General features: G+C 39.4%; 1 protein-coding gene across 1 annotated transcript in view; it reads right to left on the bottom strand.

Moving 5' to 3' along the window:
* SUPT16H (SPT16 homolog, facilitates chromatin remodeling subunit) overlaps positions 1 to 19,996 on the bottom strand; it is a 38,971-nt gene that overhangs the window by 11,369 nt on the left and 7,606 nt on the right. Inside the window, exons 2-19 of the mRNA XM_047739270.1 lie at positions 14,213 to 14,305; positions 12,879 to 13,049; positions 11,230 to 11,382; positions 10,501 to 10,647; positions 9,458 to 9,609; positions 8,245 to 8,417; positions 6,723 to 6,813; positions 5,417 to 5,490; positions 5,169 to 5,281; positions 3,562 to 3,627; positions 3,350 to 3,445; positions 3,141 to 3,256; positions 2,898 to 3,051; positions 2,347 to 2,474; positions 1,502 to 1,637; positions 1,269 to 1,395; positions 905 to 1,023; positions 272 to 397 (exon numbers count right to left, since the gene is read on the bottom strand). Of these exons, the coding sequence (XP_047595226.1) occupies positions 272 to 397; positions 905 to 1,023; positions 1,269 to 1,395; positions 1,502 to 1,637; positions 2,347 to 2,474; positions 2,898 to 3,051; positions 3,141 to 3,256; positions 3,350 to 3,445; positions 3,562 to 3,627; positions 5,169 to 5,281; positions 5,417 to 5,490; positions 6,723 to 6,813; positions 8,245 to 8,417; positions 9,458 to 9,609; positions 10,501 to 10,647; positions 11,230 to 11,382; positions 12,879 to 13,049; positions 14,213 to 14,305 (2,235 nt within the window). The remainder of the gene's footprint in view (positions 1 to 271; positions 398 to 904; positions 1,024 to 1,268; positions 1,396 to 1,501; positions 1,638 to 2,346; positions 2,475 to 2,897; positions 3,052 to 3,140; positions 3,257 to 3,349; positions 3,446 to 3,561; positions 3,628 to 5,168; positions 5,282 to 5,416; positions 5,491 to 6,722; positions 6,814 to 8,244; positions 8,418 to 9,457; positions 9,610 to 10,500; positions 10,648 to 11,229; positions 11,383 to 12,878; positions 13,050 to 14,212; positions 14,306 to 19,996) is intronic.

The following is a 19,996-nucleotide window of genomic DNA, read 5'->3' as shown; positions in this document are numbered from 1 at the left end:
CTTAATTCTCATACCAATGATGCCAACACGGATACTGTCCTAGAGGCCATTATACCGTAACTGTGCAGCCAAGGTCGCAACTGATGCCTAATCCACAAACCATGGTGCTGGGCCATCCCCACAAATACTCGAGTGGTTCCACAGAAAAATTCAGGGGTGGTTCATAAAATACAATGACTACTGAACTCAGATCTGAACCACAAGCTACATCAGTACCCTGCAAAAAAACAAAAAACAAAACAAAACAAAAAAACCAGGAAATCTCATAGACCTGCTCAGCATAGAGGTCATCTCGGTCATGCATGTGCTGATGTTTGCCCAAGTCCGTGGTAATCTCTCCCACTTCCGTATAGAATTGCACGTCTGTGTGCCGCTTCTTCCCAAACATGATGGCATTCTGCGGGCAGAGCAGAAAACACAAGAAAGAAATCAGAAAACTCAAAGAAGCAGACAACAACAAACAAGATGAAAAAAGAAATAATACCTATGCTGGAAACCATGGCATTTATGTAAATATAATTAAAACATCAAATATAATTAAAACATCATAAATAATGGCATCTGAGAATGTGAAAGCCTATGAATTTTAAAAAGTACTATTTATTAGAACGGACTTCAGAGATTAGGCTGGAAATAAACTGCGTCTAAGGAATATTTTTCTACTTCAGAAACAGGAATCTGGAGAAAACCTTTCATTTGGTGGTCATTAGTTATCACACCAAAGGAATGTACATGTTGAGCACCTTCTAGATTTCAGACACGGTGAACTTTATAAACCTTATAACATTCAATCCTCTTAATAATCTTATGCGACAGGTGATATTATTCATCACTATTTTAAAGGAAAGAGGGTGACACCAAGATCTTGCCCAAGACCCGACAGCTAGTAAGGAGACAGGTGTACCTTGAGGTGAAAGTGCAAGACAATAATCATCTCTCCATCACACGGCTGAAACAAAGCATGCTTGATGTTATTGTACAGGATGTCCACTTTGTCTCCCCGAACAGAGGTGAAGCGGAAGCCTGGGGACAAACGACGAAGCTAAGCATCAAGCAGCAGCATGAGGTGAGGCCAGAAGACACTGCATTTTTTCTGGCTGATTTGCACAGGGTCAGAGAAAATGCCAAAAACTACAGAGGGCTTTCCTTGTGCCCATGGAATAATGTCAACAGATTCCTCCCAGCGTTTCTCTGACATACTGTATTATCTGATCATCTACAAATGTGCCCCAGAGACAAAGCCCAGATCCACGAGAGATTATCCATACCATTGACATGGGCCTCCAGTGAACCCTGCATCCTCTTTTGGGCAATGTTTGGGCGAATGTATAGATCTTTCAGTTTGGGATTACTCCGGTTGAGATTGATCACCAGGGAGTCCTGTTTCACAATACCCTAAGTAGAATGAGAATCAGTGTGAATCCTCACGTATCTCTGCTGTGTCTGCCAAACCCACACGTTTCCTGTTGCAGAAAGGTGCTTTGTTTGTGTGCAAGCTCACCTCCTTCTCCTTCTCTTCTGCTTCCCGGGTCTTATAGCGCTTCTGTACTTCTTTTATAATTCGGAAAGCATTCTGGAGGTTCAAGGCTGGTACTGTCTGTTCTCCAGGAGCCTTCATATTTGAAGCTCGGTATGTACTGTTAAAAAGGGGAACCCAGAACATATCTAAGTTTCTTTATCAGGATGGGTAACCTGCACTCTTCACTCTATTTTTTTTTTTTTTTAAGATTTTTTTTATTTATTTATTTGACAGAGAGAAATCACAAGTAGGCAGAGAGAGAGGAGGAAGCAGGCTCCCCGCTGAACAGAAAGCCCAATGCGGGACTCGATCCCAGGACCCTGAGATCATGACCTGAGCTGAAGGCAGCGGCTTAACCCACTGAGCCACCCAGGCGCCCTCTTCACTCTATTTTTAACGGACTTAGTAACTTTCAGGATAAAAAAGTACCAGTGAATAGTAGGACAATGTCTGGAAAGCTGAAAAACATCTCCCTTTCTTCTCTCTGAAACAGAGACTATTATAGATGGCTAATCCACTGGGTAGGAAATCACACTTATTTTTCAAATCTGGCATAGTCACTTATCCCATTCCATACCATGAAGGAATGAACTCCAATGAGGCACGCATTTCCTTATTTATAATTCTACTACAAAACATATATAATCAGTTTAACATATTTTCATGAGGACTCCAAATTGGGTTCCATCCTCAAAACATTACAAAGCTGGCAGGATGATTCTAAACAGGTACCACCGAGGGGGGACACAGCAGAGACAACAAAACGTTTCTGAGAGTGCCACTCCAACCAGCAGGGATTTGGGGATGGTTTTTTCCTGGGGACTCACATTTCCTTGACGAAAGTAGCTTCTGGGTTAGGAAAGATGTTGCCCTCATTCCTGCCCAGAGCACTGCCTGGGCAATAGAAGTTGATTCGCAAGTAAGTATAATCTCCTTCCACGGACATGCTTATATTCTGCTCAAAGGAAAAGCATTAACAAAATAAACAGGTTTCTTTCCAAATTAAGGATTAGTAGTTATGGGGGCATAAAGTTAAGTTGCAAGTTACAAGCTGACTGCTAAACCCACCCTGTAAATCTTGATCTAGCTCTACTGACCTGTAACTTATTTTTTTGTAAGACCAAATGTATGCTTCCAAAAGAATCACTAACCTCCGAGCACCTGGAGCCACGTGTCCAACTACATGTTAAAAAATGCTTATTGCAAATGGTATTTCTAGACTAGATCACTGAACTTTCTAGCAAAGTGAAAACTGGGAAGGAAGGAGAGGGACAGCAGGGGATGGGGAGAGACGGTGCAGTCCAAAAAAAGAGTATGTGGAGAGCACAATCACTAGTTTCAGAAACAGTCTGGATGGAGCCTGACTCAACGTTCATACCTTGATTGTGGCAATGTGAAAAGGCGTCGCGATACCGAACACAGGCATTATCACAGTTTCGTATTTCTTATCAATATAGATCTTCATTTCCCGAATATGTGGTTCCTTAGGCATCAAAGATGGGTTTTTATAGGACACGTTAGATTTGCGAGCTCTGGAGTGGGGATAAAAAATTTTTGTAAGAAATTTCTATAAACCACATATGAACCTAAGACAACCTTGCTGCCTGATGTAAACTCTTACTTCTGAATCTGTTGTTCTCCTTTCTGTTCTGTCAGTCGCCTCTTTGCTTCCTCATTCAGTTGAGCAGCCAGTTCCTTTTGATGTGCTCTTCGTTTCTCTTCTGCAGTCATCTCATTCTGGAGAAAGAAAAGTGTCAGTCCTACAAATGGGCCCCAGATACAAACCACAGGACAGGTAGAGATCAATGTAGGCTGAAACCATAAACTCACTCGTGTCCTTTCTGTAAGTAATGCTGCCCGAGAACCTCTTCCCAACAGGTCCTCGGCTTCATCTTTCTCCTCCTCCTCCTCCTCTTCATCCTCATTCTATGGGCAAAAAAAAATCATACTCAGAAATTCCAGTTCTAATCTTCTTAGGCAACATAATTTTTGCCTTTTTACAGTGCCAAACTTCCTATACCACTTATCTTCCTTTTTCCTACCTTTAGGAAAATCCCCACGTTCTTCACTTTCTTCTTCACAGAAGTAAGAACAGTAGCTGGGCCATCCTGGAATAAAAGGAAGAAGTCAGACATTCATAAGAGCATTTAAATGAGGCACTTTCACTTTCTAGCCTAGTATATAGGAAAGTAGTGCTTTGAAACTTCTGGATACTAAAATCTTTGACAATGAATACATACAGATTTTATTTTCCCAATCTCATGAGGAACTATAATTTGGCAGACAACACTGAGATAATGATGAAGAATACAGGCTTGATTTGAAACCTGGCTCAGTCACTTCCTAGTGGTGACATCTGGCTATTGACTGCTACTGCTCTGTGTCCCAGTTTTGTTTTTAATCTGAGGGCAGAGTATCTACTTCATAGGGTATTATAATTCGATGAACTACTGCATAAAAGTCTTTATATAATAAGATATCAGAAGTATTTGCTATTAAGGAATCAGTTCTGCTAAGTGAAAACAGAAACAAAAAACAGTTACAAAAGGCCATAAAAGCCTAGAACAAGCAAACCCTTAGAATGTGGTTTAGTCATTACCTAGGTTTGGGGGCCTAGGGTACCAGGTTTCTTTCAGAGGTGATAAAAATGTTCTAAAATTAGACTGTAGTGATGGTTGCACAACAGAAAATCACTAAAAATCACTAAATTATATACTTATAGTAGGTGAATTATATGGCATATAAACTGTAACTCAATAGAGTTGTTAAAGTAAAAAAGAATCAGTTCCTGATATTATCATGATTAGGGCTCAAGTCACAAACTAATGAATGGCTTAGTTTATTTTTTTTTAAAAGATTTTGTTTATTTAGGGGCGCCTGGGTGGCTCAGTGGGTTAAGCCGCTGCCTTCGGCTCAGGTCATGATCTCAGGGTCCTGGGATCGAGTCCCACATCGGGTTCTTTGCTCGGCAGAGATCCTGCTCCCCCCCCCCCCCCCTGCCTGCCTCTCCATCTACTTGTGATCTCTCTCTGTCAAATAAATAAATAAAATCTTAAAAAAAAAAAAAAAAGATTTTGTTTATTTATTTATTTATTTTTTAAATTTATTTATTTGACAGACAGAGATCACAAGTAGGCAGAGAGGCAGGCAGAGAGAGGAGGAAGCAGGCTCCCTGCGGAGCAGAGAGCCTGATGCAGGGCTCAATCCCAGGACCCTCTGACCATGACCTGAGCCGAAGGCAGAGGCTTTAACTCAGTGAGCCACCCAGGCACCCCTTGTTTATTTATTTATTTGACAAACAGAGATCACAAGTAGGCAGAGGCAGGCAGAGAGAGAGGGGGAAGCAGGCTCCCTGCTGAGCAGAAAGCCCGATGCAGGGCTTGATCCCAGGACCCTGAGATTATGAGTAAGCCAAAGGCAGAGGCTTAACCAACTGAGCCACCCAGGTGCCCCATGAATGACTTAGTTTAAATCACTCCCTGTATTTGGGATGACAATATCTATTCCTAGGTATATTAGGTCACTGTCACAGATCTCTCCCTTCAGCTAGCATCTGACAAACACTTTCAAGAAAAAAAACCCGTAGAGTACAAAATGTATCTTCAATGTCAGTTCACAAACATTCAAAAGTTGAAGAAGCAATACATACCTCATCCACAAGCACTGTGTCACCAATGAAGAGAGCATAGGTTTTCTCTTCTGGTTTCTTCCCTTCCTTGTTAGTTAGATCAGAGAATCCCAAATTGATGCTGAAAACCATCCCTACAACAGCAAACAGAAATCAGTGTCTAACTGTGAGAGAATGGAAAAAGGTAAGAGTTTACAAAAAAGGGGGAAATAAAGCTACAGGAAACTATTCAAAAAAGTATTTTCCTACTGCATGCCTGCAAAACTCACCTTTTTTCAGTTTGTACTGATTTTTACTATTAATTACTAAAGAGCCTTCACGGAATTCGATTCCCATTCCGAACCTAAAAAAAGAAATGAAGAGAAACTACAGCAAATAGACTAAAAGATCTCTAATGTGGATCGAGTACAATATATTCTATTTCAATTTTCAGGATAAGGCAGGCAAAGATGTTGAGTGATTTGCCTCTGCTCATCAGTCATTTAAGGAGCAGGATTCAAGGATAGTCTTTGGGCTAACAAAGAATTTCCTAATTAAGTGTTTCATGTAACATTTATTACATCAAGCCTTCTTTATTTTAGTTTACTCACTCATACTTAAATTTTATTATTCTACCATGAAATCAAATTAAGAGTCTTCCTATAAACAACTTGACAGACCATTAATGGGTATATTACCAAGGCTGTAATGTTAAATTGAGCAAGGCGACTGTTAGTGGAATGTTGATAACAAGGATTCAGTAAGTCACCTGAGCCAGGACTTGGTACAGGTTGATATATTTCCTCTTGTCCATCAGAGAAATCCGGAAAGAAACTATATATCCCAGACTAGTTTCCATCTAAAGAAACTGACCACAGCCTTTGTTTCCTGGAATGTCTTTGGTTCTGTAAGATGTTCTTAAGTATTTCTAAGTGTTGAATGTCAAATACACCTAAGAAATACTTAATTAAATAAAAACTGAAAGAACAGGGACGCCTGGGTGGCTCAGTTGGTTGAGCAGCTGCCTTCGGCTCAGGTCATGATCCCGGCGTCCTGGGATCGAGTCCCGCATCGGGCTCCTTACTCATTGGGGAGCCTGCTTCTCCCTCTGCCTCTGCCTGCCATTCTGTCTGCCTGTGCTTGCTCTCTCTCCCTCTCTCTCTCTGAAAAATAAATAAATAAAATCAAAAAACAAAAAAAAAAAATAATAAAAAAAATAAAAACTGAAAGAACAATGTAAATAGTAGGACATCTCAGAGTATTTCATTTACAAACGTGAGCTGAGGTGTTCTGAGACAGGAAATAGTCAGTAATGTATCCTAACACTAATAATTTAAGCCTAGAACAACCTACTGGTATCTACTACACCGGTCTGTAAAAATCTCCACCCCACCCCTGGGAGTAGAAATGGAATCTTTCTCACATTCTCTGATAACACTATGTTTGGCATCTAAGTTCAATATTTAACAGTCCATAAATGTTGGATATTTATATGTTGGTTCACCATAAATGGTGAATCAATCTAAGAATATTTTGCCTGACCATGGCCGTCATGAAAATTGTCTCAGAGTGACAATGTACATTTTCACATCTTACCCTAGATTTTTGGTAATTTTGTTCAGCAGCTCTGGTTTCTGCTTTTTAACCACGTCCATGACAGCATTATACACGTCACATATCTTTACACCTAATGACAAGACAAAGAGGAAACACAGTAATCTTTCAAGGAAAAAAAAAAAAAAGGTTTGATTTGATTTGGTTTATCAACAGTTTTTCACCTGTCCCCTAAAGCAGAGTTTCTCAAAGTGTGAATTAAGAACTTCAACTGTGGGGTGCCTGAGTGGCTCAGTGGCTCTTAATTTTGGCTCAGGTCATGGGATCAAGCCCTATGTGGGGCTCTGTGCTCAGAGTGGAGTCTGCTTGTCTCTCTCACTCCTCACCTGGCCCTCCCTACATGTGCATATGCGTGCTCTCTCTCTCTCAAATAAATAAAAAATTTTTTAAAGATTTGAGAGAGTGTGTGCATGCATGTGCACGAGCAGAAAGAGAAGAGGGAGAGAGAATCTCAGGCAGACTCTGCACTGAACATGGAGTCCAACCCGGGCTTATGACCCGAGATCATGACCTGAGCTGAAACCAAGAGTTGCACGCTTAACTGACTATACCACTCAGGTGCCCCTAAATAAAAACCTTAAAAGAAAAGAAAAAAAAAAAAAAAAAGACAGCTGCAGGAATGGTAAGGATTAGAAATTTGCATTTTTAAAAACAATTCACCTAGTCACCCAGTCATTATACTACTTAAGAATCACTGACTCAGGAGAACTATGGGATGCTAGATAGTCTCAACGAAATAATTTAAGAGTAGATAAATGGCACGATATTAAATACACATTTTGAAAAACAGGACTACTGAAGGGGTAAATTACTATTAGAAGAACTCTGGCCTTAATTTTTCACTATTTAGGATATGAACAGACATTTCAAGCCAGAACAGTCTGGATACAGTAGCCTCAAAGGGGTCTTTATCCTCACCAAGCTACATGCGACTATGATTTCCAATAGGATTTCTCAAGATTGACTTGAGATCATGAGGAAGAGTGTCTAGAAGAGATGGGGAGGGCTTACAGAGTAGCTTAAAGGTGAAACACTTAAAGTCCCAGTTAGCTAACTGAAGTATGGAATTTCAAGACAACAGAGGTGTGGTGTCAAGCACTTTGCTGCCTTTTGAGGTCGACAATTGCTTGCTTAGCAGAGCTGCTATTAGTTCTGAGACTATGATCCTTATATCCATTTGATGTAGAATTAGCAATATACATTCTGTTGCAGAGATATTAGTTCTCAAAACCTTCTAAAGTAAAGTAATAAGGCCAAGGTATTTTAAGAGGATCTGGGACACAGAGGCCCAACCAGTCACAGAAGTTTTTTGTAAACACCAATTAAAACCAATGTAACTACTCATGCCTAAAAGGAGACTTAAGAATGGAATGGTAGCATGGTTCAAGGTTGGTAAAAACTGATTCTATTTTTAGTACAAGAGCCTCAGGGACAGAAATGCACATAAACACTAGAAACATTTTTGTTACATCATTTCCAAACCTTCTTTTCTAAGGCACCTCACCATGTCTTAATTCCTTTAGCAGTTCCTCTTGAAGTTGGAGCAAAAAATTGTAATTTTCTTGAACTTCCTGAGAAGGGTCAACCATCAAAGTGCGAACAAGGTTGGAGCAGTAAGACTTGAAGCGAATACCCATGGCACAAGTGATGGCCCCAAAATGCATGTGATTCTTGTCACTGGAAACCAAAGGAAGAAAGCATTTCGTTATGAAAACTAGCTAAGTCCTTAGTATTCCTGCCATACAACACCTGTAATCACTACCTTTTCCTGCTATATCCCAAAGCTGAAGCAAGAAGGACCTAAGGACCTAAACTTTTTTTTTTGTTTTTAAATAAACAAAGCAGGTTATAGGGGAGTAAAATTGGTGACCAAAACGCAGGATAAAAATTCAGAGAGAAGGTGAGTTGTGGTATCCTAAACAGACAAAGAATATATCAAAATCTATTTATCACAGTTTAACAGTGCAGGGGTAAGGCATCACTTATCCACCAGCCACTACGAAATGCAATATTCATTAAGAATTAGTCCCTTCATGGGGCACCTGGGTGGCTCAGTAGGTTAAAGCCTCTGCCTTCAGCTCAGGTCATGATCCCAGGGTCCTGGGATCGAGCCCCACATCGGGCTCTCTGCTCAGCAGGGAACGTGCTTCCTGCTCTCTCTCTCTGCCTGCCTCACTGCCTACCTGTGATCTCTGTCAAATAAATAAATAAAATCTTTAAAAAAAAAAAAAAAAAAAAAAAAAGAATTAGTCCTTCAGCCTGACCAGGAAAAACAGCATTCCCTACAATACTTTTAAAAATTAGAAGAATTACATTATGGCATATCTAATAATATCCTAATGGTTTTTCTCAACATGATTTGCATTTTTTCTTGGTATTTTTAATCACCTGGAAAAGCAAAATCAAATGCTCAAGTAAGAAATGAGTAGCAATATGAAATAAAATAGAGTAAGTAAGGATGCCTGGCTGGCTCAGTCTGTGGAGTATGTGACTCTTAAAATCTCCCGATTTTGAGTTTGAGCCCCACACTGGGTATAGAGATTATTTAAAAATAAAACCTTAAAAAAGAAAAAAAAATGCAGAGAATAATGTAGAAGGCAGACTAATGGTTATTCTGTCTCTTTCCACTTTTCTGAATTCCAGAATGAGTCCAAGAAAAAAAACAGGCTAGAAGTTGAAATACTCTGGTTGTTATATTTTGAAGTTCTCACACTTACCTCACCACACTGAACTTGAGATTATAGTTGCCACCACTTTGAATGATAGGAGGGTAACACATTTCCACAGTAGAAGGGTCTGCCCCAGCTAGGTATTTTTTCTCTTCAATGGCCTTTTCCACAGATTCAGCCAGTTTGCTGTGTCGAACTTTCTGTAAGAATGCCCAGAAATAAAACTGTATTTATAAAGTCATCAAACAGTGGCTAACAGTTTTGGATTTGTGGATATTATTGTCTGAAGACAACATATATCCTGATATCACTTAGGATGCTAACAAAGTCTTATGAAATTGTTTACATGTCAGATAACACAGTGGTATGCCTGCAAAACTGATTTTGACACAGAATGTGAAATTCACAGCCATACGAGGAATTCTCAAATAAAATACTGAATAACCTCAAGAAACTATAGTGCAGGTTTACAGTTACTTTGAAAGAGAGCTGGCAGGGCACCTGGATGGCTCAGTTGAGTGTCCAACTCTTGGTTTCAGCTCAGGTCAGATCTCCAGTTTTGAGACTGAGCCCAGCAAAAGGCTTCCCGCTCAGCGGAGAGAATGCTTGGGACTCCCTCTCTCTCCCTCTGCCCCTCCCCCACTGCATGCACAGGCGCACGTGAGAGGTCACTCTCTCTCAAATAAAAAAATCTTAAAGGAAGGAAGGAAGGAAGGAGAGAGAAGAGGAGAGGAAGGGAAAGGAGAGGAGAGAAGAGAAAGAGGGGTGCCTGGGTGGCTCAGACGTTAAGTGCCTGCCTCTGGCTCAGGTCATGTTTCCAGGGTCCTGGAATTGAGCCTGCTTCTCCTCCCTCCCCCACTCCCCTCTGCTTGTGTTCCCTCTCTCACTGTTTCTCTCTGTCAAATAAATAAATAAAATCTTCAAAAAAAAAAAAAGGGAAGAAAAGAAAAGAGCTGGCACAATTATACACCACCAATTTATGTACCAAAGGCCTAATTTCAAAGGCAGCTGAACATGCACCAAAAAGCACTGCACGGTAGGGACTTACTTCTCCTTCATTAAAACAGTAAGACTTTCACCTCTCCATTTACCTCATCTGCATCAACTATTTCCATGACTCGTTCCTTGAAGAATTTGTTGAAGACCTCAGAGGTGATGCTAGCTGCTTTCTTCATTAGGTTGAGCTCCCCATCCTCCTTTACAGCAATGGTATAGGCCACAACTGCACTGATATCTATCTGCAAAGTTTAAGAGTTTCTAACATGTAAATAGAGAATTGCTAAAGAAACGCATCTCTCCCAATTTGAATATCATCAGTGAAGATACCTGGTTATTTAGCAATTATTATTTATTCATAATTTATTCAAAAATCACTTATTCATCAGTAGTTTACAAAATACTGAAATACTCTTTTTCTGGATTGAATAAATATTTAAAATAGCTCTTTACCAGGTCACAGTGTGTACTCTAATAGGTATTACATTAATGAATCATTTAGATGTAAATGTAAATGCTCCTCTCTAAAGGATTTTGTAAAGGCTGAAGAAGGAAAATAGGCAGGACAACAGGGAGGAAAAAAATGTATTTTCTGGATAAGAGATTTTCCTGTTTCTCTCTGAAATAGCTAAACTATCTTCCCAATGTCTCACCCCTGACTAAAAAGTCAAACTGGCTTACTGCTCAGCCAAACAGAATGAAAAATAGAAATGTGAAGGAATACAGTTTTCCCAAAACAAATACTTTGTACTATTATTATGGAAACCTGTCACACTTTTGGTCTTCCCAACTCCCAATTAGCTTGTTTCCGGGAGTATTCTTACTTTGTCAAAGCCCTCTTTGTTGAGGCAGTCATTCCAGTTCTTCATGAACTCTCCAGGGAATTTGTCTTTGCTGAAAACTCCAATCTTCTTGCCATTCTTGCTTTCTTTAATGGCTTCAATCATTTTGTCAAAGCTGCTCTTATTGCTTTCATTCTATCAGTGCCACAAAGAAAAAAAGGAGTTAATTAGTTTTAGAATTAGATATCTATGTTCTACTAGTAATAGGCAGAGACAAATATCTGGAACCACAGAAAGAATAAATTCTCTTCTCATGCCCCATCTACTTCCTTGGGACAGATTATAACACACTAAAAGTTAACACAAAATTTCTTTGGGTATTTTTACATACTGAAGTGCCACGTAAGATAAGACTATTCTTTTTCTGGGCGCCTGGGTGGCTCAGTTGGTTAGGAGAGTGCCTTCGGCTCAGCTCATGATCCTGGAGTCCCAGGATAAAGTCCTGCATTATACTCCCTGCTCTGCAGGAAGTCTGCTTCTCCCTCTGCCTGTTCCTCCCCGCTATCGTGCATGTGCTCTCTCTCTCTCCCCCTCCCCTCAAATAAATAAAATCTTCTAAAAAAAGACTATCCTGGGGCGCCTGGGTGGCTCAGTGGGTTAAGCCGCTGCCTTCGGCTCAGGTCATGATCCCAGGTCCTGGGTTCGAGCCCCACATCGGGCTTTCTGCTCAGCAGGGAGCCTGCTTCCTCCTCTCTCTCTGCCTGCCTCTCTGCTTACTTGTGATTTCTCTCTGTCAAATAAAAAATAAAAAAAAAAAAAAATCTTTAAAAAAAAAAAAAAAAAAAAGACTATCCTTTTTTTCATGAATAGCTAAAACACAAGATGAACAATATTCAAAGAAAAAGTGCCAGATAGGAAGTATGACAAAAAAGATCACATGTGGGGCACCTGGGTGGCACAATTGGTTAAGCATCTGTCCCTTGGTTTTGGCTCAGGTCATGCTCTGGGTCATGAGACTGAGTCAGGCATCAGGCTCTGCACTCAGCTCAGAGTCTGCTTAAGACTCTCTCTCACATTCCCTCTGCCCCTCCCTCACCACAGCACAAGCACATACGGGTGCCTGTATGCCTGCTTACATGCTCTCTCAGACAGACCTTAAAAAAAATAAATCACATGTGATAAAAACTGAAAAGGAGGTATATCTCAGATTCCTTAAAGATATTTAAAGTTATTTAATCTACGGGCACCCAGCTCGCTGAGTCAGTACAGCACGTGACAATCTCAGGGCTGTGAGTTCGAGCCCCACACTGGAGGCAGTGATTACTTAAAAAGATGTTACTTATTTTAATGAAGGTACAAGATGAAAAGTGATTACTTAAAAAAAAAAGTTACTTATTCTAATGACAGTACTAAGGTGAAAACAAACAAGCTAACATTGTCCTCGAGAAAGGACAGATAATGTGAGTGTTCAACAGACTCTCACAGCCTGCATGTTTTGCTGCAGAACTGACAAGGTTAGTGAACCTTTTTTTCTCCTAACAAACACAACAAAGATGCGACAGAATTTTGTAATTACAACCACAGTCAGCTAAAATCTTCCTCTGTGTCTTTTTAAATTCCTAGAGGGCATTTCTGTTCATCACTTTTAAACATTCTTTCACAGTTATGACACATTCTTTATTGGTTCTGACCTTTTCCCGTATCAGCAGTGTGATGGCAGGGGCTCCATTAGCATTCTCATTGCCCTTAGTGTTGGCGATCTGTTTTAAAAACTCCACTTTTTTCTTGCTGGCCATAAAGATGATTTTGTCATCACAGAAGACCATAATGGTATCAGTTAGTTCATAACCAAAGAGCCATGTCTATAGGAAAAGATAACATGTGATTAACAGTATTTATAGATTAAAAAAGAATTAATGTACTTATTCAGAAACATTTATAAAATAAGGTGTCTGGAATTAGCTTCAAGATAATGTAGATGTGGATACAAATGAAACTGGCCAAGAGCTGGCAATTTATTGGAAAATGGGTACGTGGGAGTTCAATATATTATTTTATCGACTTTGATGTTTGACATAGTCCATAATAAAGACCATCAGTGCATTTGGATAATTTGTGTTTATAGGAACTATACTGTTGTTTAGTAGGACAGAAATGCATAAAACAAGGGACAGAGTAGCAAATCAGGGAACTGCACATTCTAGCTCCCCCAAAGATTGCCAGTTACCTACCAATTATTCATTTCTTCTTCCTCAGAAAGACGGGATTGTCAGCTGGGCACAAGACTCTGCATGAAGACTATCTCCCATCCTTTCTTGCAGCTAAGTATGGCCATTAAGTTCAGGCCAATACGTTTTAAGTAGGAGTATTCTGTGGGACTTCAAGCAAGTCTCTTTATAAAGGGAAGGAGGTCTCCATTTTTTTCCCTTTCTGCATTCTTTCTGCTAGCAAATTTTGTACCATGATATGGACTCTGTGTATGGCAGAGTAGAGACCTGAAAAAACCTTGAGTCCCTGAAAACTAACGAACTGGGCTGCCTGGGAGGCTCAGTTAGGTGTCTGACTTCAGCTAAGATCATGATCTCAGGGTCCTCAGACCTAGCCATGTGTCCAGCTCCACACTCAGCGCGGAATCTGCCTCTTCCTCTCTCTTTCTGCCCCTCTCCCTACTCATGCTCCCTCCTTCTCTCCCTGTGAAATAAAATCTTTAAAAAAATAAAAGAGAAAGAACTGTTTTTGCTTAATTCATTGTCAGATTTTTTTGGTTAAATCCCAATTTATAGACTTCTCTTTATGTTCTATGCACTCTCCAGTACGCTTTTATGTTCCTTTTTTAAAGTATAACTGATTCTTTTTATATAAGAATGTGTTTTTTGCTTTTTGGTTTTTTTGGTCCACTCAGTGCTGAGTACTTGTGACTTGGGATTGAGGAATTAAACTTTTAATGTGGCTAGTGACTACCATGCTGAACAGTGCTGTCAATGATTCAGTGACTCTCAGGGCTAAGACTGACATAAATCCTTACCTGTAAGGCAGTTGATTTGGCATAAACAATTTCTTCATCAACACCCACTGATACAACAATGGCATCAACGTTGGCATATTCATCTTCTCCTTTCTGAAAAGCAAAGAGTAAGTAATTTGGTCATTTTCTTTCTATCCTTGTAAAACTGGAATACAGACCTCAAGTATTTACTCAGGATATATGTATACATATATACATATATATAATTTTTTAATAGAAATGCCAACTTTAAGGTACATGTTCGCTTGGCAGTCATTAGTTACTCTATTAAATAGTTTTATTGAGACAGAATTCATACACAATACAATTCATCCACTTAAAGTGTGCTGTTCAATGGTTTTAGTGTATTCAGAGTTACGAAACCATCACAATCTAATTTTAGAACATTTTCATCTCCCCAAAAAGAAACCCACAAGCAATTACTATACATCTCCTCCCAGCCGTACACAACCATTAATCCAATCTGTTTCCACAGATTTGTCCATCCTGGACATTTCATATACATAGGCTTTGTGTCTGGCTTCTTTCACTTGACATGCTGTCAAGGTTCACCCATGTTGTAGCAGATGACAGTACTTTGTCCTTTCTGTCACTGAGTAACAATCTACCCTATGGATCTACCACACAGTATCTATTCATCAACTGCTGGACATCTGGGCTGTTGCCATTTTTTAGCTATTACAAATAATGGTGCTATCAACACTCATGTACTTCTGTGTAGACATACCTGAGTATGTATCTAGGTGAAGAACTGCTAGGTCATATGTTTAATTCTATGTTTAACTTTTTGAGGTTAACAGTTTAACCAGACTATTTTCCAAAGTGTACCACTTTATATTCTCAACAGCAATCTATCAGGGTTCCAAATTCTCCATGTTATGACCAACATTTGTTGACTTTTTTAATCAGAGCCATCCATTGGGTGCGAAGTAGTGACTCACTGTAGTTTTGATTTGCATTTCCCTGACAGCTAATGATGCTGAGCACTTTTTCACATGATTAGACCATTTGCCTACCTTTAAGTGCCTATTCAGATTCTTTGCCCATTCTCTAAATGAATTACTGCTTTATTATTAACTTGTAAGAGTTCCTTTTATACCCAAACATAAGTTTCTTGTCAGATAAGACTGCAAATTTTTCCCATTCAGTGGGTTCTCTTCACTTTCATAATGCTGGTGTCCTTAGAAACACAAACATTTTTAATTTTGAAGGAGTCCAAATTATTTTCTTGTGCTTTTTCATCTCATACCTAAGAAGGCTTTGTCTAATCCAAGGACAATCCAAAGATTTACCTGTATTTCCGTAAAAGTTTTACAGTTTTAGCTCTGATATTTAGACCTAATGGTTAATTTTGAGTTAAATTTTTTGAATGGTGTGGGGAAGGGGCCTAAGTTCATTTTTTTGCATAGGGATATCCAGTTTGAAAAGACTATTCTTTCCCCCATTGAACTGTCCCAATTTAAACCAAATTATGTATTTTGAAAAAGCAAATGATACTGGGGCATGCAGGTGGCTCAGTCAGTTGAAAGTCTTACTCTTCATTTTCGTTCAGGTCATGATCCCAGGGTCAGGAAATCAAGTCCTAAGTTGGGCCCCCATACTCAGCAAGGAGTCTGCTTGAGGTTCTCTCTCTCCCTCTACTGCCCCACTTGCATGCACTCTCTTTCTCTTTAATACATACATAAATCTAAAAAAAAAAAAAAATCAAGTGATACAAATGTGGATGTTTGTTTCTGGATTCTCAATTCTATTCCATGATCTATGTGTCTGTCCTTACACTAACAGCATGTTATTTTGATTATTGCAGCTTTGTAACCAGTTTTGAAATTGAGAAGTGTGAGTTCTCCAACCATTAACTGCTCTTCAATAGCTCTACAAGACCGAAAGACTGGTAATAATGGGCTAGAAGGTCAAATCTCTAACTTCCCCTATAAAGTCAAGAGAAACATCTACTAAGACTCTTCACATGTCAAGGCTTCTGGTTGCCAGTAAGAATCCAAATATAATGCCAATTGAGGTTTCTGTTCAATTTCTCTACCATAACAAAATACTTAAGACAAAGAAATTACCACAGAGAAATTGTAGGCATTCCCCCACTGATTTTCAGTGAGAAGGTATTTTCCTTCAGCTTGGTAAAGTTTTATCATTAGTTCTCATTGATGATGCAAAAGCAATGGTAGTTAACCTACTGCCTTAGCATGAATCAAGGCAGTGGAACCAAAAGAGTTATTCGCTACTGCACGCTCATGGAAAGGGGGGGGAAAGGCAGTTTCTCTAAGAATGTCCTTGATGCAAAAAAATGATTAATAGTAAGAAATCCCAACCCTTGAGCATGTCTTTTCAATACTGTGTAAAGAAATGGGAAATACACACAAAACACTTCTATCTGTAAACTGAAGTACAATGATTGTCTTAAGGAAAATTTTACAATTACCTGAATAACAAGTTGAGGGAGCCATTTAAGCAGACATGGGTATCCAGCATACATTTTCTTGAAAATTAATGAAGTGAGCCTGCTATTTCACGGAACATGAATGATGTCTTATGTAGTCAATGATAAATATTTGAGTTTTCAAGCAAAAATTAGAATTCTGAAATAGTTGACTTGCCACTGTGAACTTAGCTTCCCTACTTAAAACTCTCCTGGTAAAATTAGTGGTGATATTAACAAACATGATTCTTTGATACCATATAATGAAATGTGTAACATTTAGAAGATCTGCACAACTGAGAGAACCAATGCATTATGTCACAAAGTCATCCATGGGGGGGCACCTGGGTGGCTCAGTGGGTTGAGCCTCTGCCTTCAGGCTCAGGTCATGCTCTCGGGGTCCTGGGGTCAAGCCTCGCATTGGGCTCTCTGCTCAGTGGGGAGCCTGCTACCCCCTCTCTCTGCCTGCCTCTCTGCCTACTTGTGATCTCTGTCAGATAATTAAAATCTTAAAAAAAAAAAATCATCCATGGTAAAGGATTAAAGGTACAATAACTTGAGTATAAAAAGTGTTAATGTTGTGGTTTCAAATTTTAAATTATAATTAATTTTTGAAAGATTACCACTTCTTTTTTTTTTTTTTAATTTTATTTATTTATTTGACAGACAGAGATCACAAGCAGGCAGAGAGGCAGGCAGAGAGAGAGGAGGAAGCAGGTTCCCCGCTGAGCAGAGAGCCCGACGCGGGACTCGATCCCAGGACCCTGAGATCATGACCCGAGCCGAAAGCAGCGGCTTAACCCACTGAGCCACCCAGGCGCCCCAAGATTACCACTTCTTGAGTTTTAATGTAGTAACAAAGTATATTCATAATTACCTAAAAAGATTATTAAAATATCCCCCCTTCCAGCTTCACATATGTATGAGGCCAGATTTTCTCTCTATACTTGATGCAACCAATACAAAGAAAGGCTCTTTGGGGTCATGAATAATTTAAGAATCTAAAGGTTCTGCTATCAGAGTCTGAGAACCACTGTGCTATATGATTCCTGTGCCATAGCACATTAACACTACTCTTTGCATTAAACATTCTCTCTTCTCAATTTTTGCTATGTATGTGCCAATTCTTCAATAAATACAGATTTTTGTGGCAATAATATTACCACTACCTTGATAATCTCCCAAAATTAGCAACAGGCACTTGCCTATATTTAATGCTTATGGCTTCTAGATACAGATGTAATCCCCCCTCCAATATCTGTCTGCAAAAAATACCACTGAAATTAGTCAAAAGTCTATTGTATTTTTTGATACTTGAAGTCTTGGTCCAGTCAAAATTTTTCTACAAAGAAAAAGGTATTAACATGTAAAAAATTCAAAATACACAATAATACATTTCTTAAAAGTATATAAAAAATATAATCATGTAACTTAATCACTAACAGTATGGGTAAATCATCCAAAGGGATCTCAATAAAACTGAAAATAGGGAGAGAAAAAGGGCCCGCATATTCAGCTTTTTCAAGTAGATGCAGAAACAAACGCAACCATCCCAAGGATTTCAATCCAAATAAAATGCCTAGTTTTCCACTGCCAATCACAAAGGTGAAAGGACGAATCCTAATTTCTCTTGAAACCCAGCTGCTCTGACCATTTCATCAAAGCTCTTGATTGATTCTCCACAAAACCCGTGAGCTCTAACCTAGGAAAGAAATGTAGTAACAGGAGATTTTAGATATTTAAAAATAAAGAATTCAGGGAAAATTTTTCTCAAAATGTGATACAATGAAAAGGATTATAAATAAAACCAAGTATCTTAGCAAAATCTGGGATACAGTTTCGTATTTCAAACCTTATGAATACAAATGCTTTAATATAGATCACATCTGAAAATAGTCTTCTGAAACTATGGGAGACTTTAAGTTATTTGCTTATAAAACTTGCATAAGTTACCTGAAGTAACATAACACATACTATTGTAAAATATTTTTATATATATAAAATGTGTTTCCAGATTAAATTATGTCTGGAGGGGCGCTTGGGCAGCTCAGTTGGTTAAGCATCTGCCTTTGGCTCAGGTCATGATCCCAGGGTCCTGGGATGGAGCCCAGGAGCCTGCTTCTTCTCCCTCTGCTGCTTGTGCTCTCTTGATCTGTCAAATAAATAAAATCTTAAAAAAAAAAAAAAAATTACGTCTGGAATATTAGAGTGCAGTGGGGTAGTTGAAAAAAGGAAAAAGAAGAAAAATGCTACAAGGCTAACAGTTCTATGTCCAACTCCAACTGCCAGCCTGGCTACTGGAGGAAGCTGGCTCTCAACCCTGTGCTGCTCTGAAATGGTCCCAGATTCCTACCTGATCTCTTCTGCTTGGGCTGATCTTCAGAACTCAGACTTGAGCCCTTGTCGAATCTGGACTTGTGATCCCTGTGCTCCCCTTTCTAGATGAACCATCTTGCACAGATTCTCAACATCCACCAAACCCTTTCTGTCTCCAAATTCTGCCACCTTCCAGTCTGTTTGGTACACTTGACAGCCAAGCCTTGCTGAAATGAGTGTTTCAGGTGGGAATAATAGTATTTACTGAGCAGCCACTTTTTTTTTTTTTTTTTTAATTTATTTGACAGACAGAGATCACAAGTGGACAGAGAGGCAGGCAGAGAGAGAGAGGAGGAAACAGACTCCCTGCGGAGCAGAGAGCCCGATGTGGGACTCGATCCCAGGACCCTGAGATCATGACCTGAGCTGAAAGCAGAGGCTTAACCCACTGAGCCACCCAGGTGCCCCCACTTTTTTAATGTGCCTTGCATTTATTTATTACCTATAACCCTCACAATAAAACCTGACATGCAGTAGGCATGACCATATTCAAAATCCCAATCAACACCTAGCACACTTAAAACTCCCACACAAATATACTAGCAGTCCTCACACTCATGATGATTTAGACTTTTTAAAAAGTGCTGAAAACCTAATTAAAAAGTGCTGAAAACCTAATTAAAACATACATATTAAAGGTAAAATATATACTTTCTATTAGCATACATTTATAGAGTATCAGCAGCCCCAGACTCTTTTTTTGAAGATTTTATATATTTACTTGACAGAGAGAAAGTGAGAAAGCACAAGCAGGGGAAGTGGGAGAGAGAGAAGCAGGCTCCCCACTGAGAAGGGAACCAAGACTCTGAGATCATGACTTGAGCCAAAGGCAGCTGCTTAACTGACTGAGCCACCCAGGCTCCCCTAGACTCTGTTTTTAAAAGATTTTATTTATTTATTTGTCAGAGAGAGAGAGCACAGGCAGACAGAGTGGCAGGCAGAGGCAGAGGGAGAAGCAGGCTCACCGCTGAGCAAGG

This window comes from Lutra lutra, chromosome 7, assembly GCF_902655055.1.
Source record: "Lutra lutra chromosome 7, mLutLut1.2, whole genome shotgun sequence".
NCBI lineage: Eukaryota > Metazoa > Chordata > Mammalia > Carnivora > Mustelidae > Lutra > Lutra lutra.
This window is presented reverse-complemented; position numbering and strand designations above follow the sequence as displayed.